We start from the raw sequence: 27823 nt of genomic DNA, 5'->3' as shown, positions 1-27823 counted from the left end.
AAAAAAAGACGCCCACTCCATGGACACGCTGATGTCACTCGGCTGCACTTGACTGCCGTGACCCGGCTCAGCGGGGCGCGTGCTGTTCCCCATTCATTCATATTAACACGCTGGCGCGTGCGGATGGAAGCAAGCCGAGATCAAAGGGAGTGCGAGGTGACGACGGTGTCTCTGCTGCAACAATGTAGCGAGCGCATACCCGCCTTGCGCGCGCACACATCGAGAGCTGTACCCACCTACTACCGTTGTCATAGTTACCTACATACCCGACTGAACGGGTATGTGCACGAGCGAGAAGGGAGGGAAGGAAGGAAAGGGGGGGAGAAGCGAGAGAGGAAGGAGGGAGGAAAGGAAGGTAAGAAGGAGGGAGGGAGCGGAATTAGTCAGTGATAGAGGGGAGGAGAGGAGGCGAGGCGGCGGGTGTTCTGCCGAGGTGGACGTGGCGGGTCCGGCGGAGTGAGCTACGAGTGACGGGCAGCGGAGCCGAACCGAGGTGGACAGCCAGCCGGCCATGAAGCGGACCACCCGCAGGTAACGTCCCGCCGTTATCGGCCGCCTGGTCGGCGTCGCCGTGCCGCTCGCCGCCGCGTCGCTCCGCTCGGTTTCCTGCCGTTTTACCGCGCCGCCGGACGCTCGATGACCGCCGTGCTGCCGCTCGGGCTCCGTAGTTTGTTGGCTCCTTTTGTGTTGCGGTGTCAGCCGCTCGCCGTAGCGCCGGAACCCCGGGGAGGGGGCCAGGCTAACTGCTGCCCCCGCTGCGGCGCCCTCTCCCGCCTCACTCTCACTTTCTCCCCCCGCTAGCAGCAGCAACAGCGCGCTAGCTTAGCAGGCTGCAGACGATAAACAAGATGGCCACGGGCTAGCTGCTAGCCGCTAGCTAGCTAGCCAGCCAGTCAGCCAGATAAACATGGCAGCCTGCCCGTCTTTGTAGGGCTGTGAGGCGGCGGCGGAGCGTGTCCTTCCGCTGGCAGCCGTGGGTTTGTGTGTGCGAACCGCAGTAAAAGTTGTGCACAGTTGGTGAAGGATGTGGAAGTGTTAGAGCGAGAGCGGAGAGGTGCAACCTCCGGGGAAAACCACCGCCAGCAGCCCGGGAGGCAGGCAGTGCGGCGGCTGCGTGGCGAGTGGAGGGGCCACCTGAGTGCTCGCGGGGTGACAGGTAATGTCCACCTGAGAGGCAGGGAGGATAGGAAGCTGCAGCATTGTGCACAGAGCGGCTGCTCTACTTTACCTGAAAACTTCTCAGAGTGCATGTGTGTGGGAGGCCGCTGCACACGCGCACACACACAGCTGCAGCAGCTGTCTGTCTCCTCTAATGACATCCTGCTCCTGCAAACAGCACACCTCTGCAGGCCGACCTGTGCCCCATTTACAGCTGCCACCACATCAGCTCTGTCTGCATGACGGCGGTGACCGGCTGACTGCAGTCTTACTGTGGTCCTGCACCAGTGCAGAAACGGAACCGCAGCAGCTGTTGATGGGGATGTTCCCAAGAGTCATCTCTAACATTGCCGCTGGTATCTGCTCCCCTGAAAGTGTAAAAATGCTTGCTGTAAAGTTATTTAGACTGAGTTTTTCAGGCGTGCTCATGCTGCAGGTGCAGCCTCAAAAAGTCAGTCTCACCAATTGGCACACATTAGGCGTCAGGGCCAGACACTCACGGCGCCCCTGGGGGGCGGGGGGAATCCTGGTTTCAAAATATGCTTGCATACCTGGCTTTCATGCTCAGAGGCAGGGATACAGGTGCTGTAGTGTTTTGGGTTTCCTCAGATTTCATCACCAAGGACTCTGATTGGCTTTAGTTGCTGTTGTCACGGTAATCGACTCCTCTGTCTTCTCTCTGCAGGCTCGTGATGGTCAGCCGTATCTGCTGACATCTGGCTGATCTTCCACTACGTCATTGTTTTCCAGAGGACGCTCTCAGGGACTCCCAACCCCCCCAGCCCCTCCTCCTGTGAGGGCTAGCAGACTTCACCAGCAGGAGGGGAGTGGAGGAGGAGGAGGAGAAAGTGGAGGAAGAAGAAGTAGGAGGACTTTTACCAACCTCAGCAATACCTCAGGTGTTGAAACGGAGCAGGTGAGGAGGATTAGCTCCGCCCCCTCACCATGACAGACTTGGAGAGTGAGTGCCTGAGCCTGGGCCTGCCCCCCGAATGTGGCTCGCCTCCCCTGACGCTGGACTCCTCCCTGCAGGTGGACTGTGGCGCTGCGCCCGTCGGCTCAACCCCGACGCCCACTCTGGCCCTCCTCTCCTCCGATTGTCCCACGCCCACGCTCAGTTCGCTGGCGGCGGAGATCGCGGAGCCGCTGGTGATGCTGCCGTGCGTGAAGAGCGAGCCGGAGGACGGCGACCTGGAGCCCATCAGGACTGTGGACCTGTCAGAGATCCAGCCGCTGTCCACCGCCGAGCTGGGCCAGGACCAGATCAAGATGGAGATCAGCGGCCTTGACTACATCAAGTCTGAGCATCACGGTCACCACGGCAACCACCACCTGGGGGTGTTTCACCACAGTGACGTAACAGAGCTGGACTACAAGTCGCACTACGAGCCAAGCTCAGTGTTCGACTACATCTCCCAGGTAAAACATCAGAGGCTGGCAGCTGAGAGTGACGACGCTGTTATTGTGTTATTATCGTTATTATCATTCATGCTTTTTCAAAGTATCTTCATAAATTTGGTATAAATAAAGTTTTTCATATTCTGTGAATAAAAACGCCCACCAGAGTCCATTTAAAATTCTGCTGATTTAACAGAAACCCTGAGGTTGTTTATCCTGTCAGAGAGCAGCGTAAAAGACTCAGTCAAACTCAGACATCATCAACGCCAAGCTGTTTATTTAATTATTTTCTTCTGTTGTTTTGAAAGGTCAGAATATATTATATAAACACGTGGTGTGTGTGTGTCGTTGATGGCGGTATCTTTGTAGACGTTTTGCGATCCATCCCAGGCACGCTGTGAGTGTGCGTCCACTTCATGTTGTTAGTGTGCTGGACACTCTCACCTTTATACCTTTATGGACATCTGAGGTGATGCCGGGCGCTTCACGATTGCAGCTGCTGCCTTGTTTTCCTCATCCTTCGTGCAGTCGTTATGCTGCAGATTGTCATGTATTGTTGGGCGGTCCAATCAGTTACGCGCTTTGTGAGCGCTTCACCTTCTGCTGTGGCGTTTGGTCGCGTCCTGTTTGTTTATCTGACTTTAATCTGGTGTGCAGGGGACAGCTGTGATTGGCTCATGTAGGGAGGATGAATTATCACTATTGGTTAATCATGTTTAATTAAGTGCGGGGAGACAAAATCATGGCGGAGATTAAAATTAAGTAAATTTGCAACCCTGAGAATTTTGCCAAAGCAGGAGGAGCCCAGGGGTCAGCTCAGGGGTCAGCTCAGAGCTCAGGTGTGTGGTTGGCAGGTGACTTGTCGCACACCTGAATTTCAGAGGAGTGTGAGGAAGCCCTGTGAGTAAACCAAAGCATACGGAGGTTATTAAAAGTGGTAAAAGAGCAACACAATGAACTGAGAACTGTGACTTGAATAACTGAGTTTAATTTTGCCATATTTGAGAAGTCGTGGTGTTTTTAGACGTGCTCTCCCTTTATGAGACTCTGGACCTCATCTGATGACTGCTTGTACTAAGAGAAACTCCTGGTGATGACGTTCACAGAACTCTGGTGTTTTCTACAAACTGACAAAAGATTCATCCCCAAAGTTTAAACCAGTTAGGAGATCAGAGCATTTTGGAGATGACCTGGAGTCAGAGCTGTTTGTATATGAAGGAAAGGGGCTCAGTGCTTCCTTTATGACAGGGGTGGGGGGACTCCAGGCCTCGAGGGCCGTTGTCCTCGATCCAACACAGCTGATTTAAATCTCCTGAAGTTCTCCAGAGGCCTTGTAATGAACTAATCATGTGATTCAGGTGTGTTGACCCAGGGTGTGATCTAAAACCTGCAGGACACCGCCACACGAGGCCTGGAGTTCCCCACCCCTGCTTTATGAGCTCCTTTAGTGTAGTAAACACTGGAGGTTCCATTTATGAAAAGAGATATTTCCATCCCATAATTCACAGCAAGGCTGTGTCAGACCGACTGAAATGTTCGATAACATCAGGCTGTAAACATCACGCTGACTGAACGACTCTGAACTCAGATTGGGAAAGCACTACACAATTAATCATAATCTGGATTTATATTATCTGACTTTTTACTACAACCCTCATTTACAAACACTCTTTCCTGTACATAAGCACCTTGTCTAACATTCCCACTCTCGCACTCTGGGTTCAGTATCTTGCCCGATGGTACTTCAGTCCACCAACCTTCTGATTGGTTGACTCCCTACCAATCAGAAGGCTGTGGCTCAGGGTCAAAGTGCATATAAGGTTCTCTGCAGGTCAGTAGTGTCTGCTGTTGTGTTGCTGTCTTTCATGATTGTTGTGACTTTTCTCTTTTGTGAGTCGGGTCAGCGATGGAGGAAATTTTAGATAACCCAAAACAGTGGCTTCCCTCCGCTGGTGTCCTTCACTGTGTTCATTATGATGCTTTTTTATGTTGGAGGTTCCTTCTTCATTTAGATGGTTCCACATTTAAGCTGTTCAGTAAGAAAATGCTGTTTTCCTCGGATCAGTGAGCCGCTGCAGGTCTGCTGCTGTGGCATGGAGGGAGCTGAGGTTTACCAAACTGTGGCCTGCAACAGCCGACACGCTCACTTCCACTCACTGTGTTCAGTTACAGAGGCTTCATAGAAAGATGCTGGCGTGGAGTCTTTGGCTCAAATATTTTACTGTAATGAGCAGCAGTGATGAAGCAGCGGTGTCTCACTGTGAACGATGCTCGTGTCGTCACTGTGAGCTGATCCCATGCCTCTTTATCTCATTTAAACAGCTCAGAGGGACAAACCAAGCACTGCATCATTCTGACCCCTTATTTGAATATGAAGCAGAGCCTGAGCTTTAGCCCTGAGGCTAGCCATCAGTTTAGTAATTGAGTATTCTATTGATTAATCAAGTAATTGGATACTTTCGTCTTTGAAAATGCAGTGTTATCTATAAAAACATTTTATTGTATTTATCTTCTATATTTCTTTTAAAGAAAACATCTTAGTAAGAAACTACAAGTACAGTGATGTTAAAATAAGATACACACAGGCACCCAAAACTAAGGTGTGTGTGTGTGTGTGTGTGTGAGAGCCTTTAAAGAAGCACATGGTGGCTGCAATGAAGAAAGTCGAGCGTGTCTGCATTCTGAGGTCTGACTGTGCAGATGTGGGTGTGTCTGCATGGTAACGATCAAGCGCTATCGAAGCAAAAAACGTTGGTTTGAATAATCAAGTTACGTGATGAATCGTGGTGAGGATGCTGCTTCATTGTCTGAGTCTCAAAGCAGATCAGGGCTGAAACTCAGTCTTTAATGGAGGTCGGAGGTCACACGAGACTCTCTCAGCGTGTTTTTATCACAGCCATGTGAAATTTGTCCTTTTAAACAGCTGAATTCACAATAAAGTCGTTCTCACACTGTGTGGGCCACGCCTCTGTGAACTCAGGTGCCTGATTGGCACAGGCATATAAAATCCAGCACCTGCAAACTGGAAGTCCACAAAGAGCGGTCCACGGAGGTACTTCAGGCCCGTCGGACCTCAGCGATGGATGATGTGAATGTCCCCCAGACACTGACGTCTCGTAGAAAGCCTTCCCAGATTTAGTGGGGGGGTCATAAAAGCTGGTCTATGTAGACAGAAAGGGTGTGATTGAATCCCCGTCCACATTAATGCTGTTTAGTACTGACAGCTAGAGCTGGGCGATATATCGAGTTTTTAAAAAAAATATCGATATATTTTTATACGAGATATAAGATGTGACAATATCCTTTATATCGATATAGTCTGTGTTACGTTATAATTATAGTTGCGGAGCTGCAAGTTTGCCTCTCTTTCGTCCACTTTTGTCTTTACGCAACGTTACTCGACCTCGCCTCTCCTTCACTGAACACAACTCCCCCTCCTCCCCCATCGCTTCACCTGCAGGCAGCGACAAGATGGACACGGCAAATCTCCGTTAACGAGTTACTGCGCATCGCCCCGTGCGTGGGGCTGGACGGCGTCAACGTGTTAACGAGCTAACCACGCTAATGAGCTAGCCACGCTGACGCCATGCACGGCCTGAAATCCTTTCATTTTCTCAAAAGTTGACTGCGCGCCTTTTGTATGAATTCTGGTTGTGCTTGATGACCGCGAACCGATTTTATGTGATACACAGCGCTCAGCAATCTGTCAATAAATGTTTTAGTCCGACTTTGGTAAGCTACGGAGCTGCACCGCTTGATGGATTGTCGGAGCATTACGGCTACTGAGGAGCCTCGCGGAGTGATACGTACTGTGCTTCAACGTAATATTACCGTATTGTGTGTGTATAAGGACCATAAATGGCTCCTGTTCAGAGGCATGGTTACGAAGCGGATTTCAAACTCCAGGCTGTCAGTCACGCAGTAGAAGTTGGGAACAGAGCAGCTGTGAAATCTGTCTTTGTTATTATGCTCAGCGTCTGTTAGTTTACATTTTGACTGCACAATTGTGAGCTCTTTGTTATGCACAAAACAACATAGTTTTCTTTTATTTATAGAGCATCATTATTTAATAAATGCTCAATTTATTTTTGAGTAGTTTTTTTCATGTACATTTATGCTGTATGTTAATAAAAGTGCCTGTGTGACATCTGGGACACAGCTTTGACTAAGAACTCTCTTTTTGTTCTTACTTTATGGCTTTAAAAAAATATCGAGATATGAATTTTGGGTCATATCGCCCAGCTCTACTGACAGTGATGCTTCCTCTGCAGTCTTTTATCATGCAGTTTACTGCAGAGTCAGTTGAGCGATAGCAACAAAGAGCAGAGAAATGCAAAGATTTGTGTCTGAGAACAGAGCGCAGACACGCAGCTCTGTGGAAACAGCAGAATAGCATCAAACATGAGTGCATGAACATCTGCTGGCACATTTTCTTCCTTCAGGTTTTGTCACTGAGAGCAGACCAGAAATCAGAGGCTGATTTGTTGTTCTTTATCATTTAGCCTGGAGAAATAGTTTGTTGCTTTATAAGAAATCATCACTGATTGAAGAAAATAAGAACAACCCTAGGGTTTCTCTTCAGCACTGTAGCCAGGCTGACAAACAGTCAGAGCTCTGTTGAGCCAACCATCCCTTTAACGTTAACTAGTAATGACTTCATGAAATTCTTCACAAATAAAATGTTGGTCAGCAGACCTGATGTGCTCGATGCTGAGAGAAGTCTCAGCGTGAAGTGCTATCGTGCTCAGGTTGAGCAGATGTAACTGCAGCTTTTTTCTTGTTGCAGGTCACCGACACTCTGGAGTACATCAAGTCGGACCACCACGTGGACCTACAGTGTTACTACACCACCGAGCTGAGTGCGGTCAAGTCGGAGTACCCCGAGACCAACGCCATGTCCGCCCACCTGCAGCACAACGGCCTCGAGTCCATCCACATGGCCGAGCTGCGCACGGAGCTCAACAAGCTCCGCCCCGACTCCCTGCTCATGGACGGCATCGGCAAACCAGACGCTGAGTTCGGAGGGGGGGCGCTTTACGAGCTGCAGCCCGCACACGTGGGGAAGTCCTCCACGGAGGCGATGATGGCAACAGGACAGGCGGGAGGGAGTCTGGTGGTCACGACTAAAACGCAGAGCCCGACGGTGAGGAAACCTCGCAACATGCAGGGCGAAAAACCGTTCTCCTGCACGCAGTGCGGGAAAAACTTCAGCACACTGGGAAACCTGAAAACGCACCAGCGCATACACACGGGCGAGCGGCCGTACACCTGCTCGCAGTGCGGCAAGAGCTTCGGCCAGGCGGGCAACCTCAAGCGGCATCAGCTCATCCACACAGGCCAGAAGCCGTACGTCTGCGCCCACTGCCCCAAAGGCTTCACCAAAGCCGACGACCTGCGCTCACACCAGCGGCTGCACACTGGTGAGCGCCCGTTCATCTGCACCACCTGCGGCAAGAGCTTCAGCCAGTCCAAGGAGCTGAAGGCGCACCACTTGAGCCACACGGGCGAGCGGCCGTACTGCTGCCAGCACTGTGGCAAGAGCTTCACCAAGGAGACAAGCTACCGCAACCACGTCCAGATCCACACCGGTGAGAAGCCCTTCACCTGCTCGCAGTGTGGAAAGACTTTCAGCAACTCGGGCGTCTTAAAAACCCACGAGAAGATCCACACGGGCGAGCGGCCATTTGGCTGCACGCAGTGCGGGAAGAGCTTCGGCCGTCTCGGCCACCTGAAGGCGCACCAGCAGATCCACACGGGCGAGCGGCCATACGCCTGCCCTCAGTGCGGGAAGACTTTCAGCCAGTCGGGCCACCTCAAAGCACACGAGCAGATCCACAAGCGAGAGCGAGTGGACACGGCGAGCACCAGCAGCGACGGCAGCAGCAGCGCCGTGGGCAGTGACAGTAGCTAACTGCAAACCCTTTAACCTCCGGAAAAACAAAGTATTATTCCTCTTTTTTATAAATACGATATATAAAGCTTTTCCTCATGAGTTTTTCTTACATTTTCATACCTTTTGTGCTCTTTTTGCATTTTATCTGTGGGCAGGGCGGACTGACGCATTTGCTCTTATGCAAGTGTCTGTGTGTGTGTACACGTTATATACCGTGTGTCTGGGGGACGGGTGGGTGGGGCTGTAGATAATCTTTAAACTGGACTGACTGTAGAGTATCAGGACTTATTTTTGGAGACCTTAACAAGCACAAATACTTCAGAGACCAACAGTTTGAGTACTTCATTTTTGTATTTCCTGTTTTTTACTGACTCAGACCAGCAGTTCCTGACAGACCGTGACCCCGTTTACTGAAAAACTGCACACTCGCGGCACGGACACGCCGTCTCGGTACGCTCTAAAGGAACATGAAAGGGTCCAAAATCCCAGCCTTCCATTCTACGGTGCACTAGAATCGGGCTTCGTAGTCCTGTCGCTCTGTGGTGTCGCTGATAACTGATGGAAGCTTTATCCTTTCTCTGTAACTTAAATCTATGTGATTCGAACCGGACCCGAAGTTCCAATTCATTCAGATTTCTGTGAAATATCTCACAAGTCTGCTGCGCTCTTCACCGTCTCTGCACAGAGATCAGCCTGAAGAAATAGTTTGTTGCCTTATAAGAAAGCCCTCTGCAAAGCCAGAACATCATCACTGATTGAAGAAAATAAGAACAACCCCAGGTTTCTCTTCAGCACTGTAGCCAGGCTGACAAACAGTCAGAGCTCTACTGAGCCAACAATCCCTTTAACGTTAACTAGTAATGACTTCATGAACTTCTTCACAAATAAAATTGTAATCATTAGAGAAAAAATTACCAATAATCATCCCACAGATGTAATATTATCTACAGCTACTTTTAGTACCATCGATGTTAAGTTAAACTCTTTTTCTCCAATTGATCTTTCTGAGTTAACTTCAATAATTAATTCCTCCAAACCATCAACGTGTCTTTTAGACCCCATTCCTACAAAACTGCTCAAAGAAGTCCTGCCATTAATTAATGCTTCAATCTTAAATATGATCAACCTATCTCTAATAATCGGCTATGTACCACAGGCCATCAAGCTGGCTGTAGTTAAACCTTTACTTAAAAAGCCATCTCTAGACCCAGCAGTCTTAGCTAATTATAGGCCAATCTCCAACCTTCCTTTCATATCAAACATCCTTGAAAGAGTAGTTATCAAACAGCTAACAGATCATCTGCAGAGGAATGGCTTATTTGAAGAGTTTCAGTCAGGTTTCAGAGCTCATCACAGCACAGAAACAGCTTTAGTGAAGGTTACAAATGATCTTCTTATGGCCTCTGACAGTGGACTCATCTCTGTGCTTGTCCTGCTAGACCTCAGTGCTGCGTTCGATACTGTCGACCATAATATCCTATTAGAGCGATTAGAACATGCTGTAGGTATTACAGGTACTGCACTGCAGTGGTTTGTATCATATCTATCTAATAGACTCCAATTTGTTCAAGTAAATGGAGAGTCCTCTTCACACACTAAGGTCAATTATGGTGTTCCACAGGGTTCAGTGCTAGGACCAATTCTGTTTACATTGTACATGCTTCCCTTAGGCAGCATCATTAGAAGACATAGCATACATTTTCACTGCTATGCAGATGACACGCAGCTCTATCTGTCCATGAAGCCAGGTAACACACACCAATTAGTTAAAGTGCAGGAATGCCTTAAAGACATAAAGACCTGGATGGCCGCTAACTTTCTGCTTCTTAATTCAGATCAAACTGAGGTTATTGTACTCGGCCCTGAAAATCTTAGAAATATGGTATCTAAGCAGATTCTTACTCTGGATGGCATTACCTTGGCCTCCAGTAATGCTGTGAGGAACCTTGGAGTCATTTTTGACCAGGACATGTCCTTCAATGCACATATTAAACAAATATGTAAGACTGCTTTCTTCCATTTGTGCAACATCTCTAAAATTAGAAATATAGAAGCTGATCACAAACTTAGTTACTGATCAGAGCTCAGATTAAAGAAAGAAATGTGTGTTTACGTTATTCCAGCAATCAGATTGATGATGGCCAACTGTTTTCTTAGTTTTCCCCTCCTACTTTTTACAGGAACTGTAACTTTTTACAGTGTTGCTGTTGTAGTAAAACCTATGAAGTAGCTGGAATGATTTGGTGTACACCGGGCTTTTATTTTGAAACTCGGTGGAATCTCTGTGCGTATTCTGTCCAGGTGGGGGAATGGTTAGTTTTTTGTTTTCTTCTCTCATGCTTGTCAGCTGGCAGTGGCTTGAACGTGCGGCGTTCACTGACAGCAGAGCGATCAGCGATCCCGCTCGTGGAAAGGGAAGCTCGCTGTTCTTCCAGTGTTTTTTCCTCGTTGATTCTCGAGGGTTACCCTGCGGGAGATAAACGGATGTAGTGAGGTTGAGCCACAGCTGCAACGTGAAGCCCCTAACAGAGCCTTCAGTATTCTCATAACTGTACGATGTTCGTGTCTGCGAGCTTGCGTGAATCTGACCTTGGACCAACTCTGTTACAGCATTGTAGGTTTTATGACGTGAAAAGAAGAAACGTCGCATTTCTCGGTGAACGGGGTCCAACCTCTTCAGGTTCATCCATTTGTGTTTTCGGCAGTCAAAGTACTTAACCTCAGGTGAGAGTACTTCCTGCCAGTTTACTAGTATTTCACTTGCAGGTGTGGGTACTCACAGGATGTGGATGTACTGTTAAAGTCTTTGATCTTTTCCACGTTTTTATTGAGCAGTATTGATTGATCGGGACACGCCAGGCGTCTTTTTGTTGCTGATGATAATCACATGATGGTTCATTATTATTGTTATTATTATTATTATTATTATTATCATTGTTATTTTAATAATTTGTTAAAGTCAGTTTTTGCGTCGTTGGGCTCCAGAGGACCAAAACTCATCATCAGCACAAAGGAGCCCCCCCCTCCCCCCCTCCCATCTAGATCGCTCACTGTGTACAAATCTATTGATTATGTCATTCCTACAAAATAAAAGTTAAAAGTTAGAAAAAGAGAAACAGAAGGTGGAGGCGATTGAGCATCTTGTACTGGAAGAAAGTTAATAAAGAAACTAATGACATGTGTTGGAGTTTCCGTCTGTTTCTGCTGGAATGTGTCGACTTGTTTTCAGAAACAGGAAGTCTGCCGTCCTCACAGAGTCATGAAGAAGGGGGGGTTTATCTATAGCGACCAAACAGTTTGTATGGAAACACGTTTGTTTCTGCTGGAGAGCTTTAACATGGGAGTCTATAGCAACTCACTGCTGCCTCCACTGGACACTAGAGGAACTGCAGGTATGAGCTGCTGCTATTTGGTCTGACGCCCAGTCTGCAGAAACATGTTGAGAACTAGTTTTTGAAACATCCTACAGGTATCCAACTTTTCAGAGTAAGAGCTGTACAATAAAAATGTGGATGATTGTGAATAATAAGCTGGAGTAGTTTGGGACCTTTTATTTTCAAAGTTTTTAGAATTCATCTTACTGTTGATCGATTTCCTTAACAGCTGGTGCAAAGATGGATCTGTTTTGAATTTCAGTTCATGAAGCAGAAAAAACAGTTGCTACGAGGTGAAAAGGATGTGAAGGTGTGTTTTAAAATATTTTTTACTGCCTTTGGTTAATATTTGAGAGTAAAGCCGTTTCGTTTGAGTAACACAGAAGTTTGTGAGCGCAGACATTAATTTCAGACACTTTTGCGGTTTTGTTGCGTTTTATTTGTTGAAGCGGTACACAGAAGACCTGCAGGCACGGCAGTAAAGTTTCACCATCATAAGCCAAGAAAATGCTTCCCTTCACAAACCCTCCAGCTTTAAACCAGCTGTGGTTTCCTGTGAAGCAGAAAACTGGTGTGATGTGAAGGTGACAAGCGATCTTCAGGTGGAGGTGTACGCTCATCCGGCATGCAGAAAGGTGAAGAAAGGTGGAAATCCGACTCCAGCCCCGGGCAGACAGACACGTGATTGGCCTCAGATGGTTTCCTCCACAACCTTGGTGATGACTGTTTTGGTTGTGGTGGAGGTAGAAGAAGAGAGCGAAGATCTGCGTGGGAAATGAGGCAAAGCTGGTCAGAGATGCTCGTCTGAAAGGCAGAACCCGCTCACGCATGTTTACAGGTAGGGGCTGTAGTGCAATTCCCGAGTTCCCAACATCTGTTTAAAACCAAAATGAGCTGAAGCCGAAACATCTACAAACTGAAGTTAAAAATGACTACCATACCATGCTTTGGTGTAATGCCAGTTTGCACCACAAGAGGGCACAAAGAGGCAGTGCAACTTCGTGTTACCAGCATGAGAGGAAGAGGAACATTAATGTGAGCAATCTGAGTCTGGACACTTTCAGGCTCCTTAGATAAACACTCTTTTTCTTCAATGCTAACGAAAAGCTTAAATTCCGCATCTTCAGGAAACTTTGTGGCAAACAGTTTACTTACATTTTACAGAGGGGAATTACACAATGTACAATTAAAGGTACATTAATCGGGACTTTCCAGATTGAACTAATGTTAGCAGCAGATGGTAACACTAAAACTCAGGATATTTCCTCTGCATATTTTAGTTTTCCAAGTAACCTCTGTAAGGAGAAAGAGGAGAGAGCAGGGGCCACAGAGAGCTGAGGCTGTCCTGGTGAGCTCCTCTTACCCGCCTCCCTCTCCGTCCAGCAGCCTCCTGTACTCGGCGATCTCCAGCTCTAGTCTGGTCTTGATGTCCAGCAGAATCTGGTACTCCTGTCCCTGCCTCTCCAGGTCTGCTCTGAGCTGCACCAGCTGCTCCTCCAGACTGCTCACCTGCACAGGTGAACCAGGTGTGAGTGTAAAAGCTGAAAGCGGCTGACGGAACATTTGGATGCGACCCCATGAAAGCAGGACTCACCCTCATCTGGAATCCTTCCATCTTCATGCCGTAGCTGCTCTGGACTTCGGCGAGCTGGGCTTCAAGGGACATTTTCTGTAAAAACACGAGCCGGTCAGAGGCAGAACCCTCTACCTGTGGATGAGGTCATGACACTGGGCTACAATTCAGCCACCTCTCTACGACTCAGGATTTTAGGAATCAGAGAAAACGAGGCCACGATATGAAGATGTAACTGAACCAGCCTGATGTTACTCCCGAGGCAGGATTTTCTAAAATCCAGAACTTAGTACTCTTGCAATTCCTGTTCTTTGACTTTGTCCTTTGACATTTTGAATGAAGTCCCATCTGTGGCCTCTTCTAACTCCCTCTGTCCAGCAGCCTCCAGCACTAAGATTAGTAAGACTAGTGGCTGCTGTATTCTCGTTTATTTTCAGGGATCAGAACCTACCCCAAGCTGGCTTTCCTCTGGTTAATGTTAGCTAACACTATGTTACCTGCTCATATGGATCAGCTGCAATCTAGCTAACACTACAAAACCCTGTAAAGGTGTCCTTTGTCAGCCCCTCTTCTTTTGTTCTTGAACATAAACTCATGAATTTTGAAGCTTTGATGAGTGTTAAAGGTGTTTGCTAACAAGCAGCTAAATCAGACAAACTTCATCATGGAAAACAAAGAAGCTTAGCAGTGGTGATGTTGAAGTCATGTGACTGTGGTGTATTTAGGTTGCTATTAGCATTTAACTTTTTGCACTTGTGTTTTAAAATCTGAAAATTAACACTGATTTACCATATTTTTCAGACCATAAGGCGCACTGGATTATAAGGTGCGTTAAGCGAAATAAAACAGTCAGATAAGTCAAATTTTACTGAACTCATTCTTTTTGCATTGATTCAGTAGTGCTGAATTCTCTGGCAGCTGCTCTATTCCCATGTTGTTGCAGTATATTAATGACTAACCTCGTATTGTGGATGGATTATCTTAATTGTTCTCCTGACTGAAGTTTGGTCCGTTTACAGCATCCTGTCATGCGATTGCATTTGTTGCAATTGCATAAGTTAGCGTTCATCGTCCAACTTAACTGTTTTTATGGTGAGTATGGTAACATAGTAACATAGTCGCTAGTGATCACATAGCACATCATTATATACCAGCTAGCCCAACTTCAGTAACCCTACAAACTTCCTGCTAACTTCTAACTCCGTTAAATTTAATAAATTTGTATTTTTACTCAGTTGTATAAAGCATTTGTATTCTATTTTTATCTTATTGTATATTTTATTCTATTTTATTCTACTGTATATAGTATTTTATTTTATTCTATTCTGTACAGTTGTGTACTGTATTTATTCTTATTTTATTTTATTCTAATTTTTGCTTCATAACTTTTGCACTGTCCACTTCCTGCTATGACAAAACAAATTTCCCACGTGTGGGACTAATAAAGGTTATCTTATCTTATCTTAAATCCTGTTTTCATGGATCCCTGGATGTTAAACTTAATTGTTACACCTGGTAAAGCAGCGACGTGATCATTTTATTACAGATGAAAGAATTTAGACAGTTTTTAACTCTCAGTGATGCCGCAGTGTTCGTTTGACTTTGGGACCTGAAGCGGACGGAGTTTAGGACCCAGATTACTCCGCGAGGCTCCTAGCCGTAGTGCTCCAACAATCCATCAAGCGGTGCGGCTTCGTAGCTTACCAAAGTCGTACTCAAACATTTTTGACAGATTTTTGAGCGCCGTGTACCACGTAAAATCGGTTCGAGGTCAGTAAGCACAACCAGAATTCATACATAAGGTGCACCGGATTATAAGGCACACTGTCAAGTTTTGAGAAAATTAAAGGATTTTAAGTGCGCCTTATTGTGCAGAAAATACGGTAAGTAAACCCTCAGAGGGATGGAGTTCCTCAGGGCTCAATGCTTGGACCACTGATATTCAAGCTCATCATTAACCGTTTGACATTTTTTCTTTTTTTTGGTGAAGCATGTGAAGGCAGCGCCATCTCAGCTCTCCGCAGCAGCAAGTTTAAAAGTTTATATTTTCTCAGAAGATTGAACCTCACCAATACTGAAAAAGTTTATTTTTTGAAACCCAAACACATTTTTACGAATGCCAAGGAAGAAAAAGGCGACTACAATGACAGATAATGAAGATGACGCTGCTACCTCTCTGACAGTGGATAGTACGGCGTTGACTAGCATAGCCAACATGCTAGAAGAGCATAGAGCCAGCATCTCAGCTGACTTTAAAACTTCATTCGCGACCCTAGAAGCAAGGCTTGATAAGATACAAACAACGATTACAGAACATGGTCAGCGAATGAATTTGCTGGAATCCCACGCTGAACTACAAGAGCAACGACTTCAAGCCCTGGAGGAGAGGTGTGTAGCACTGGCAGAAAGTAATACTAAGTTAAAAGCCAAGACCATTGATCTAGAAAGCCGTAGCCGCAGAAACAATATCAGGATAATTGGTCTCCCGGAGTCAATAGAAGGACCTAGACCTACAAGCTTCTTTGCTGACTTTCTGGTTGAAGTACTAGGTGATCAAATTCTTTAGTCCCCCCCTGAACTGGATCGAGCCCATAGGACACTGGTCGCTAAACCACAATCTGGTGCTCGACCTAGACCGGTAATAATCCGTCTTCATCGGTATCAGACCAAAGAGCTGATAATTCGAGAGGCTCGTAAACAACGAGGCAAGCTCCATTACCGCGGGTCACCAGTTCAGATCTTTGAGGACTATACGCCTGAAGTCGCTGAGGAACGAGCTAAGTACCGATCGGTGATGGCTGACCTCTACAACTTAGCCTTACGGCCAACGCTTCGCTTCCCAGCTCGTTTACAAATTACTCTGGAGAGCGGCGAGAAGAAGAGATTTTCATCACCTGAGGAAGCCACTTCTTTCGTGGGAAAATATCAACAAACCCCGGGACCTGTTTAACAAACTTTAAAACCTTAATGCTGTTTTTTTTTTTTTTTTTTTAAGGCTAATGTGAGTAACGCCTATTACCTTTCTAATAAGAGGAATTGATTCTGTCCCGGTAAGTCGTTAAACGGAGGCGGGAGCCCGTCAAGACTCACCGTCTATTGTTATCCTGAGGACAGTTGCGATATTTGTTATTTGGTTTAGTTTAAAAATTCAGAATTTTTGACTGATGTAAATTCATCAGCCTAAAGGCAGTGTTATTTTTTATTTTCACTTATTCTGATCTGGGACTGTCCCAATTGATTCAGAAGTAATTTTTTATGTCAAATTAACTTAGGACTGTATAAAATGTTGTAATTTATTTTACATTATACCTCTTACTCGAGATTAAGGCCTGGAAATGTATTATAGAATTAAAATAAAAAGTTATAAAGTAATAGAGGCTAACTTTTTCAGATTAATGTAAGTTTAGTTTTGGGTGATTAAATCCCTGCGAGGTATTTTTTTTTTTTTTTTTTTTTTTTTTTTTTTAACTTTAAACTTTTTCAGTGTATGTGTGTATATGTATGTATGTGTATATGTATACATATGTATATATGTGTGCATATATATGTATATGTGTGTGTGTGTGTGTGTGTGTGTGTGTGAGTGTGTATGTCTGGACTGTCTACATTCGTTAATATGGGAGGTTTAGTTGTTTTGTTAAAGAGCTGTAAAGCTGAGACGGGTAAAGGAGAGGAAAGGAGATGGAGAAAGGGAAGTACGACATTTGGGGACTAGGGTTGATGTTTAAGGAAATATTTTCATTTTTATATAATTTTGTTTATTTTAATTTCAATGTCATGTGTGTACTTATTTTTTATTTCCATTGTGTAATTTTTGCTCAGAAGACTATAATTACTTGTGGTTGCTTGCTCGTCGAGACTGATACGATAACACGACTGCTAGACATTGAACAATGGCCACTGTAACCAAAGGGGAAATTACTGGTGGACAGGCTGTGAGGATAATTTCACTAAATACTGGAGGGTTAAATGCCACAATAAAACGTACGAAAGTTATGACGCACATTAAAGATTTAAACGCTGATATAATGTTTCTTCAAGAAACACATTTATGTAATTCTGATCACAAGAAATTAAATAGATCATGGATTGATAAAATTTTTCATTCTAATTTTAATATAAAGACAAGGGGCACAGCAATATTAATTCGGAAAAATACAAATTTTACTACGGATAAAGTAATTACAGACTCAAATGGTCGATATGTCATCATCACAGGCAAGCTATATGGAAGACAGGTTATCTTAATTTCAGTTTACGCTCCTAATTGGGACGACCATGAATTTGTGTCCTCACTGTTTGCTACTATTCCAAATTTAAATTCTCACCTTTTAATAATGGGAGGAGATATGAACTGTGTTATTGATCCATCATTAGATAAATCTAACCCTCGTTCATCTGCGTCGAAAATGTCCCAGGCTTTTGTTACATTTATGAACCAATACGGCTTTGTTGACCCATGGCGTTTCGCTCATCCAACTGTAAAACAATACTCTTTTTTTTCTCATGTGCATCGTACATTTTCGCGAATAGATTATTTTCTGATAGATAAAAAGCTTATTTCTGAGATTGTATCTACTCAGTATCTACCAATAACGGTATCAGATCATGCCACAGTAGTATTAGATCTTCATTTTACAATGAAGCCAAAGAGATTTAGATATTGGAAGCTAAATCCTCTCTTGCTGGCGGAGACCAACTTTTGTAAATACATTTCTGAGTCGATTACTTTTTTTTGTGAAACTAATGAAAATAATGAAACTTCCCCATCCATCCTATGGGACACTTTAAAAGCCTATATTAGAGGTAAAATTATCTCTTTTACATCTTATTCTAATAAAATACGTAGATCACAGCAGAAAGAGTTGGAGAAGGCCATAAAAGAGATAGACAATTCTATCTCTCTTACAAATACACCTGATCTTTATAAAGAGAGAATAAGACTTCAAACAGAACTAGACATTCTTCTTACTTCAGAAGCTGAACAACTTCTCCTCCATTCTCGAGGGTTAGTATATGAACATGGTGATAAAGCTGGCCGTCTCCTGGCACAGCAACTGAAGACTAAAACCGCGTCAAATCAAATTATACAGATTACTGATGATTTAGGCTCAGTATCTTCAGATCCAGATAAAATTAATGATACTTTCAGATCTTTCTTTGTTCAACTTTATAAATCAGAATCTTTCATAGATGAAAGTCAATTAAACTCTTTTTTTGAAAAATTGGATCTACCTAAAGTTTCATCTGAAAATAACTTAAAGTTAGACGCCCCTATTACAATTTCAGAAATTAAAGATTCAATACAATCAATGAATAGCGGTAAATCGCCAGGTCCGGATGGCTACCCGGTCGAGTTTTATAAAGTTTTCTCAGATCAGTTAGCCCCACTTCTACTGGAAATGTTTAATTATTCGTTCGAACAAGGAACTCTGCCACCTACACTCATGCAAGCCACTATTTCCTTAATTTTTAAAAAAGGCAGAGACCCACTGAGCTGCACATCCTATCGGCCAATATCACTCCTCCCAGTAGACATTAAAATTCTTGCAAAAATCCTAGCCCGACGACTAGAATCGATTATGCCCTCAATTATTTCAGAGGACCAGACGGGATTTATAAAAGGAAAACGTTCATACTCTAACATAAGAAGACTTCTTGGTGTTATTCTCTCCATCATCCACTAACGTTCCAGAAGCCATAATATCTCTTGACGCCGAGAAAGCCTTCGATAGAGTGGAATGGGCATTTCTCTTTCTCTTTAAGAAAATTTGGTTTTAATAATAATTTTGTTTCATGGGTCAAATTACTCTACTCTTCTCCTTGCGCCTCTGTCTGTACAAATAATCAGCGTTCCACTCCATTTCCACTTTCTCGGGGACAAGACAGGGTGCCCACTCTCCCGTTATTATTTGCATTAGTGATTGAACCACTCTCAGTAGCTTTAAAAAGGTGAAAGGATTAGGAGGGATTGATAGATGGGGTATAAAACATAAAGTGTCGCTCTATGCAGATGATTTGCTTCTTTATGTGAATGATCCTCTACTAAATATCCCACACATTTTATCAGTATTAGATTCTTTCGGACATTTATCAGGATATAAGCTTAACATCTCCAAAAGCGAACACTTTCCAGTCAATCAAATGGCTGCGGAGATACCTACATCAACTATACCCTTTAAAATGGCTAATTCGGGTTTAAATATCTTGGAATTGCAATCTCACGATCTCTGAGATTAATGCGGAACAGAATATTACTTTACTTACAATGAAAGTTAAGTCTGACCTCCAAAGATGGAACTACCTACCGCTGTCTTTAGCTGGTAGGATCCAAATTATTAAAATGAATGTATTATCTAGATATCTATATGTATTTCAAAGTTTGCCTATTTATCTGCCTAAATCATTTTTCAGAGCTATAAATGACGCTATATCATCATTCATTTGGGCGATAAACGTCCAAGGGCTAGTCGCTTGCTTCTTTATAGGGATAGATCAGCTGGAGGATTAGGACTGCCTAATTTAATTGGGTATTATTGGGCATCCAATATGTATAATATATTATTGTGGTGTACGTCTCCCCATATTAATTGGTGCCAGAGTGAAGCGGCCTCCTGTTCCTCGTCATTACGTGCTTTAGCATGTGATACCTCACAATCATCCCTACTAAGCCGGTCTTCCAATCCAGTTGTCACCGAAACATTAAAAATTTGGTCACAAATAAGACGCCACTTTGGTTGGCTTAGCCTCCCTCTTGCAACCCCGATCTGCAACAATCACTTATTTGTGCCAGCAAGATGGACTTAAGATTCTCTGTTTTAGAACATAAAGGACTTGGTACTCTAGGTGACTTATACGTAAACGATGTTTTGCAAGTTTTAATGAATTAGTTACTCACTTTAATCTTAATAAATCTGATTTGTTTCGGTACTTCCAGTTGCGAAACTTTGCAAAGAAATGTTCAACCTTATTCCCACAAATCCCAACTTCCAGTGGAATAGATTTGGTTCTCAGAGCCAAAACTTTGGTAAAGGGTCATATTTCTTACCTTTATAAACTAACTTTTTCACCTAGTGAATCTCTTTTATACAGGACCAAGATGAAATGGGAGTCAGAACTTCATATAAGTTTTTCTGAGTTGTTCTGGAAGGGAGCGGTAAGGGCCATTAACTCATCTTCTAGCTGTGCCAGACTTTCATTAATACAATTTAAAGTTTTCCACAGATTACACTACAGTAAAGAAAAACTGTCAAAATTATACCCAGATAAATTTGATGATAAGTGTAACAGATGCTCACAAATACCTTGCAATCTTACCCATATGTTCTGGGCGTGCCCTAGGCTATCTGAATTTTGGCATCAATTCTTCAAAATAATCTCGGATATATTGAGTATAAAATTGACTCCGACTCCACATATTGCTATATTCGGCAAACCACCAAACAACCTTCAAACTACAGCTATTCAAAATAACATTATTGCCTTTGCTTCTCTCATTGCTAGAAAAAGAATTTTGTTGTTGTGGAAATCATCTCACCCACCATTAATTAAAGTCTGGCTACAGGATATCTTAGGACTCTTAAAATTGGAGAAGATAAAATTCTCCATCAGAGGCTCATCTGATAGATTTTTTACTTACTGGAAACCATTACTTAAATACTTAGAAAAGGTACCAGCACGAGATATCTCTCTGTAATCCACCATAGGACGATGTACAAATATTTCTGCTATTCCTGGCAGTGGTTGTTTTACCTTATAAAAATACTCTATTTAAAAAGATATCCCAGCATTATTAATTGGTTTCGACGAAGAGCAAGTAATCACTAACATAAATATTGTTACTATTGTTGGTTAAGATTTATATTAATATTGATTAATGTTAAGACCTTATTTTAGGAGGCTAGCAGATGTTAATGTTAATATTAAACTATAAGGAAATGCATTAATATTTTATTGTTGGGTTTTTTTTTCTTTTTTTTTTCTCTTTTTTTGGGGGGGGGGTAATTCATTTTCTCTGTAAAATATTTATCTTTTCATTATTGGGAGAGAGTGGGGGGTATTCATGTATATAGGTATTCATCTCATTTATGTTTTGTGTATGCTATAAAAAAGAAATAGAAAAAGATTATTATTTCTATATGTACTTATGTGTTTTATGATAGTTCGGTATTGAAAAATAAAAATGGACAACCGTTTGACATTTTTAATAAGTTGCTCTCATTAGATAAAGTTATTATTAAAAATGTATTGATGTAATTATGAGTTAAACGGTTCGTCTCACCATGCTGAGCTGAGACTGGAGCTCAATCTCCAGAGCCTGAAGCTGACTCTTCACTTCCTTCACTTCCACGGTTGATGTCTTCAGTGTCATTTCTGTGGCTGCCACCTCCTTGGTGAGGACCTCCGACTTAAAGAAGAAGAAGAGGAAGTAGTGAACAAAAACAAGCTGCTGCAGGTTTCTGTTGAAAGCTGACGTACCTTGGCCTGGAACCAGCCCTCTGCTTCTTTGAGCGCTTTGGCGGCGACAGTTTCGTAGTGCTCTCTGATCTCCTCCATGACTTTGTTGAGGTCCTGCTGAGGAGCAGCGTCCACCTCCACATTCACCTGACCGCTCATCTGAGAGCGCATGGACACCAGGTCCTAAAGGACGGGGAGGCGAAGCTAAGGATACCAGTATGGGCACTTGCATGTTTCAACATTGCGTGTGAGACGGATCTGCTTACCTCCTCGTGGTTCTTCTTCATGCTTGCCAGATCGTCCTTCAGGGCTTCGATCTGCATGTTCAGGTCAGTCTTGGCCACGTCCACCTCTCCCAACAACGCCTTCAGCCCGGCGATGTCGGCCTCGACCGACTGACGCATCCCCAGCTCGTTCTCGTACCTGTTAAGTTAAAGACACAGAAAATTATGGGTTAGTTCTGATGAATAAAATCAAAACAACAATTCTGTGAACAACTTTTATCAGCATTTGGTGTTTGTGCTGATTTCGAGACAAAAACCAGAATTCTATTCAACACTATTTTTTTTCTTTTAGTAATCTTGAGGCTCGTTTCTATGGATTAAACAGTTAAATGTTCAAATAAACTTTAATAAAGAGAAGTGAATCTTAGACTTTCTGAGAAACAGCTGCTAAAATCATCTTTAAATTCTAACAAATGAGCTCCAAAGAGTTCTCATGTTTATCTAATCTATATACCAAGTCTAATTTTTGCTCTTGCCAGATGATGTTTGGGGGATTTTTCTGGATGAGAGAAAATCAAAAAATCAGACTGAGGAGTTTGTCTGTTCTTGATGTTTTTCTACCAGCAGACAGCAGAGGGGGCTGAAGAGAGGTTTTCACTGTCAGGACATCTATTGCAGAGCACGATTATTCTGTCAGAAGAAAACAGGAAGAGAACTAAAAGGTAAATAAAAGAGAAAAAAAAAAGGAGCCACTGACTTCAACCTGAAGTCGTCTGATGCGAGCCGGGCATTGTCGATGCTCAACATGACGGTACCTTTGGCGATGATGGCATCCTGGATCTGAAAACCAGCACAGAGCCACAAAAAAGGGAAATCAACCAATCAAGCGTAGATTATCAATAATGCTAATCAGATGATGTCATTTAGTAAAGAAGGGTTAATAAATCAAACATTACAGAGAACAACAACAAAGCCAATGAGATCTCCTCATGCCGTGCCACGCCCATCAGTCGCAGCAGCTGCTTTTATGTGAAAAACCAAAGCTCGTGTTTCCTCTTGGAGCTAAACGAAGACCAAAAACAAGTGACTGGTTTACAGGTGACATCAGTCTTGAAGGGCGTGGCTGCTTCACCCAGAGCACTCTCACACAGGTGTGGTTCACCTGAGATTTCCATCCACTCACTGGGAGCCTCACACCACATTACTAACAGTACTCTTCTATTTCCAGCCTCTCGGCCCTCTTCCCTATGGAAGTCAAAAGCTGCTGCAATTACAAAGGTTTTCTATTCTTTCTTGAAGTCACCAGAAGGTTTGAGTGCTTTTTTTAAAACTGTAAAAGTATGAATGAAACACCAGCAGTGCAGATATCTGTCGGGACTGCACTGTGAGTGGATTTGTTTAAAAAAAAAAAAATCAAATGTAGGTTTTCTCCAACTTTGAATATGAGTGTTAAAGACACAACAAAACATTGTTCACTTGAGATAGTTATTGCAATCTTGGCTGTTTTGAGCTTCCATACATTTTCAAACTTTATTTTCACGTCTTTTCATAAAACATGTGTTTTCATAAATGTAAACTTTAAAATGTGGATAGTAGCGGAGACCCCTGAACACCATCTCTCGTGCTGCCCCGCTTCCTCACCTTGGCATGCAGCTCGGCAATGGTGGTGTAGAAGGTGCTGTAGTCCCTGGCGGCTGGGCCAGCCTTCGTCTCCACGAACTGCTTGATCTTCAGCTCCAGCTCGCCGTTTGCCTTCTCCAGCGACGCCACCTTGGTGAGATAGTTGGCGAGACGGTCGTTGAGGTTCTGCATGGTGAACTTCTCGTTGCCGATGACGCTGTCGTCCATCCCTGCTCCTCCGCCAAAGCCACCCCCAAATCCTCCACCTGCAGCAAAGCCTGCACCAAATCCTCCACCTGCACCTGCAGCAAATCCTCCACCTCCACCTGCACTGAAAGCTGCACCAGCTCCTCCGCCGAGGCCGCCACCAGCGCCAGCGGCGAAGGTTCTCCCGGCCTGTGAGACCCTGATACTACCGCCTCCTCCAGCAACGCTGAACGAGCTCATGCTTCTGGATGAACGGCTGCTGCCAAAGCCTCCGCCGATGGAGCTTCGTGAGAGCATCATGGTAGCCATAGTGATGGAGCAGAAAAGAGGAGGTGCTTGTGAGTCTGTCGTCTCCGGTGGAAGAAGCAGGAGAGAAGTGAGGAGAGAGTGAGGAGGTCGCTGCTTTTAAAGCTTCTCAGGTGGGCTGAACTGCAGGTACAGGGGCAGGGTTAGGGGGGAGGGTTGGGGAGGGCAGGGTTAGAGGGGAGGGTCGGGGTCCACAATGTCCTACCTCCAGTTTGAATTCTTTTCTCCGACTTCATTCGGCACTTTTGCACACCATGACATATATTTACACACATATTTTTGTCCTTTTATACTTTTATGTATATTCATGTTTATATTTATACCTATAGCTCAATATTTATCTATTGATATCTCTGTTTCTGCACTTCATTTTATATGAATGCTTGGTATTTGTTGTATGTGTGCTGCTGTGACCGCTCAGTGTCCCTCTGGGATTAATAAAGTCTCTCTGATTCTGATTCATGAGACATAAATGGGAGAGGCATTTTCCGTGTGAGGCACGTCAGAGCTCAGAGGCTTCATGTTTCCATGTTATCTGTCTGAACATGACGGCAGCTGAGACCAAATCTTCGTCTTGACCCGGCTGCTCTGACAGATCCTCAGCTGATCTGCAGAGAGACAGAGATCACATTCCTCCATTATTAACTTCTCCTCTCGTCGTTTGAGGGGAATTTTTGCTTCTTTCTCATTACACTCGTTACATCCATCAACGCACACAGCTGCCCCTCCCTAAGCCTGCAGTTCCTCTGACGTCCACTAGAAGCTCCAGCAGTGAGTCAGTCCCATAGACTCTCATTTTAAAACCTTCCAGCAGAATGAATTCATATTCATTTCATCCATTTTCTTCTGCTTCTCCGAGGTCGAGTCGCTCGGACAGGGACAAGGCGGACAAGGACAACTATATGCTTTAGCAAAAAGGAAAGTTTGAAGCCTAATCTTGAAAGTAGAGATAGTGTCTGTCTCCTGAATCCAAACTGGAAGCTGGTTCCACAGAAGAGGGGCCTGAAAACTGAAGGCTCTGCCTCCCATTCTACTTTTAAATACTCTAGGAACAACAAGTAGGCCTGCAGTGTGAGAGCGAAGTGCTCTAATAGGGTGATATGGTACTACAAGGTCATTAAGATAAGATGGGGCCTGATTATTTAAGACCTTGTATGTGAGGAGCAGGATTTTGAATTCTGGATTTAACAGGAAGCCAATGAAGGGAAGCCAAAACAGGAGAAATCTGCTCTCTCTTTCTAGTCCCTGTCAGGACTCTTGCTGCAGCATTTTGGATTAACTGAAGGCTTTTCAGGGAGTTTTTAGGACATCCTGATAATAATGAATTACAGTAGTCCAGCCTGGAAGTAATAAATGCATGAACTAGTTTTTCAGCTTCAAAGCTGTCGTCTAGTCTTTATTGAAGTAAACACAGCTGGGTTGAAATGGGCATGTGTGGAAAAGCATTTTACGCATAAAAACATGTTTTAGAGGAAAGCATGCAGAGTGCATTAATATGTCCATGTTTTCACCACTTTACAGTCACATCTGCAGAAACACAGATTCTGTCAAAGGTATGAAGGTGTGATTGCCTCGGTGCCTCTGGCCTGCGTGCTATAACTTTATATAACATGAAGTGAATATCATGTTCCATCACTCAGCACAAAGAGTCTTCAGTTTGATGATGGCAGCAGCTGGAATGCCCTCTGGCACCCAGTGCTCATCTATCACCTGCCAGCGTCCTATTTAAGGTGCTCACTGTGGGAAAACGCCCCCGGCTTAGTGTCTGTTTGTAGGATCGTCATGGAGAGCAGCATCTTAGTGACTCTCTTTTGTCACAAAGAAACGCTCTTTGTTGTATAAACTGTGTGAAGTTAACCTCTTCAGCCCAGCCACCACCTCACAGCAAGCAACATACACACTCAGCACTTTATCAAGTACACCTGTGCAGGTGAGTGCAATCCAACAGCTGAGCCATAAATTCAGCTTTAATGGAGTCTGTGGTTAGAGGAGATTATCACACTTCAGGTTCCAGTGCGTGTGGCAGGCAGTGGGGCCCTCAATGCACAGGTCAGCTCCAGCACAGGACCATTCAGTACCCACAAATGTAATAATAATTAGTTAATTTTCTGTGCAAGTCACCAAAAGCAGTCAAAACAAACTAGAAAGAAATAAAACTTGTTTAGAACTTAAAATCAATTAAAACAGAACACGACTGAAGTGCAACATGAAAGCAAGAACAAGATTCAGCGTGACTCCAACAACGTAAGAATAACATATGAATCTAAAAGTAAAAAACCCCCAGAAATATCAAATCTGAACAATATAAATGAGGCTTTAGCAGCAATTTAAACAAAGACATTGACGAGATGAGTCGGAGTTCCTCAGGCAGGTCGTCCAGCAGCAAATGCTCGATCACCTTATATTCATACCTATGAACCCGAGGATCTCGTGCTGCCTACGCTGGAGACTTGAAGCGCTTAAAAATATATGCTAGATTCTCTTATTTCCTGTAAGAAGTCTGGCTGCTGCGCTGTGAACAATCTGAAGTTTACTTAATGCTTTCTGATTGACAGCTGTTGGAAAATTGTTCCCATGTTGACGAAATAAAAGCATGAATGAAATCAGAGTGTCACTAAAACTCTGGACTGATTCAAGTGTCAGGACTGGGTGAACTGGTTTAAATGTTTCTCAAAGGTGAGGTTAGACTCAGCTATTGCAGGACTTGATGCTTGGATGCAGGTAGTCTGAACCAATTATAAAAACTTCTGTTTGATATGAGTTCAGTATCCTTTTCTTGTTATCAGTCAGACTGTCTTTTAAGGTAGGAGAAGTTTGTTAAATCAGCTGGTTTTATTGGGATACAGAGCTGCGTGTCATTGGTATAGTGGTGGAAGTCACCTGTCAGTACAAGATCGTTAACTTCCAAGTTAAAAAGCTGAAGAAGACCACAAAGTTTATCTTCATTCAATTCAGTTTTATTTATAAAACACCAAATCACAACAACAGTCGCCTCGAGGCGCTTTATATTGTAAGGTAGATCCTACAACAATAGATACAGAGAAAAACCCAACAATCATATGACCCCCTATGAGCAAGCACTTTGGCGACAGTGGGAAGGAAAAACTCCCTTTTAACAGGAAGAAACCTCCGGCAGAACCAGGCTCAGGGAGGGGCGGGGCCATCTGCTGCGACCGGTTGGTGAGAGAAGGAAAACAGGATAAAGACATGCTGTGGAAGAGAGACAGAGATTAATAACAGATATGATTCAGTGCAGAGAGGTTTTCATGAACCCCGAAGTCAAGTTACAGAATAAAGAACTGCAACAAAATCAGCAATTTACCCGCCAAAAACAGTCCAAACCAAGACGAGCAAGTCCTGAGAGTTTTACCAACAAAACTATCAGGACTCTTTTCCAGTTTATTGTCAACAAGTCTGAGCTTGAGTTTCAGATTATTCAACATGGAGAAATCCCAACTGAAAAACAAAGACAGATCTCAACCAAGAATTTTTACAGCAAGTCCAAATCATGATGAGCAAGACGAAATTAAAACCTCGAAATGAAGCACACCAAGACAAAGAGCTCTCACAACACATGCAAAGACCAACCCAGAGGTGACCACCGTAAAACCGT

At 43.9% G+C, this 27823-nt stretch overlaps 2 protein-coding genes across 3 annotated transcripts; one reads left to right on the top strand and one right to left on the bottom strand.

The window, feature by feature from the left end:
* The first annotated feature begins 2 nt into the window (after positions 1-2).
* On the top strand, positions 3-9265 carry si:dkeyp-113d7.1 (uncharacterized protein LOC407709 homolog). Of its 2 annotated transcripts, none has more exons than XM_031743590.2 (3): positions 3-531; positions 1844-2577; positions 7343-9265. In XM_031743590.2, exons 2-3 carry the CDS (start codon positions 2104-2106, stop codon positions 8465-8467), a joined length of 1599 nt encoding a protein of 532 aa, XP_031599450.1. In that variant the 5' UTR covers positions 3-531; positions 1844-2103; the 3' UTR covers positions 8468-9265. The 2 variants fall into 2 exon arrangements, with proteins under 2 accessions (XP_031599450.1, XP_031599451.1); XM_031743591.2 differs by lacking the exon at positions 3-531 and adding an exon at positions 587-1740.
* Positions 9266-12239: 2974 nt separating this feature from the next.
* On the bottom strand, positions 12240-24290 carry LOC116323279 (keratin, type I cytoskeletal 50 kDa-like). Its single transcript, XM_031743566.2, has 8 exons — positions 23719-24290; positions 22835-22917; positions 22120-22276; positions 21875-22036; positions 21678-21803; positions 13418-13492; positions 13187-13332; positions 12240-12587 (listed from the first exon to the last, which is right to left on the bottom strand). Exons 1-8 carry the CDS (start codon positions 24211-24213, stop codon positions 12515-12517), a joined length of 1317 nt encoding a protein of 438 aa, XP_031599426.1. The 5' UTR covers positions 24214-24290; the 3' UTR covers positions 12240-12514.
* Positions 24291-27823: the final 3533 nt, after the last annotated feature.

This window comes from Oreochromis aureus, linkage group 4 (genome assembly GCF_013358895.1).
Source record: "Oreochromis aureus strain Israel breed Guangdong linkage group 4, ZZ_aureus, whole genome shotgun sequence".
In the NCBI taxonomy this organism is placed as follows: domain Eukaryota; kingdom Metazoa; phylum Chordata; class Actinopteri; order Cichliformes; family Cichlidae; genus Oreochromis; species Oreochromis aureus.
The sequence above is the reverse complement of the archived record's forward strand: the minus strand, read 5'-3'. Positions and strand labels throughout refer to the sequence as shown.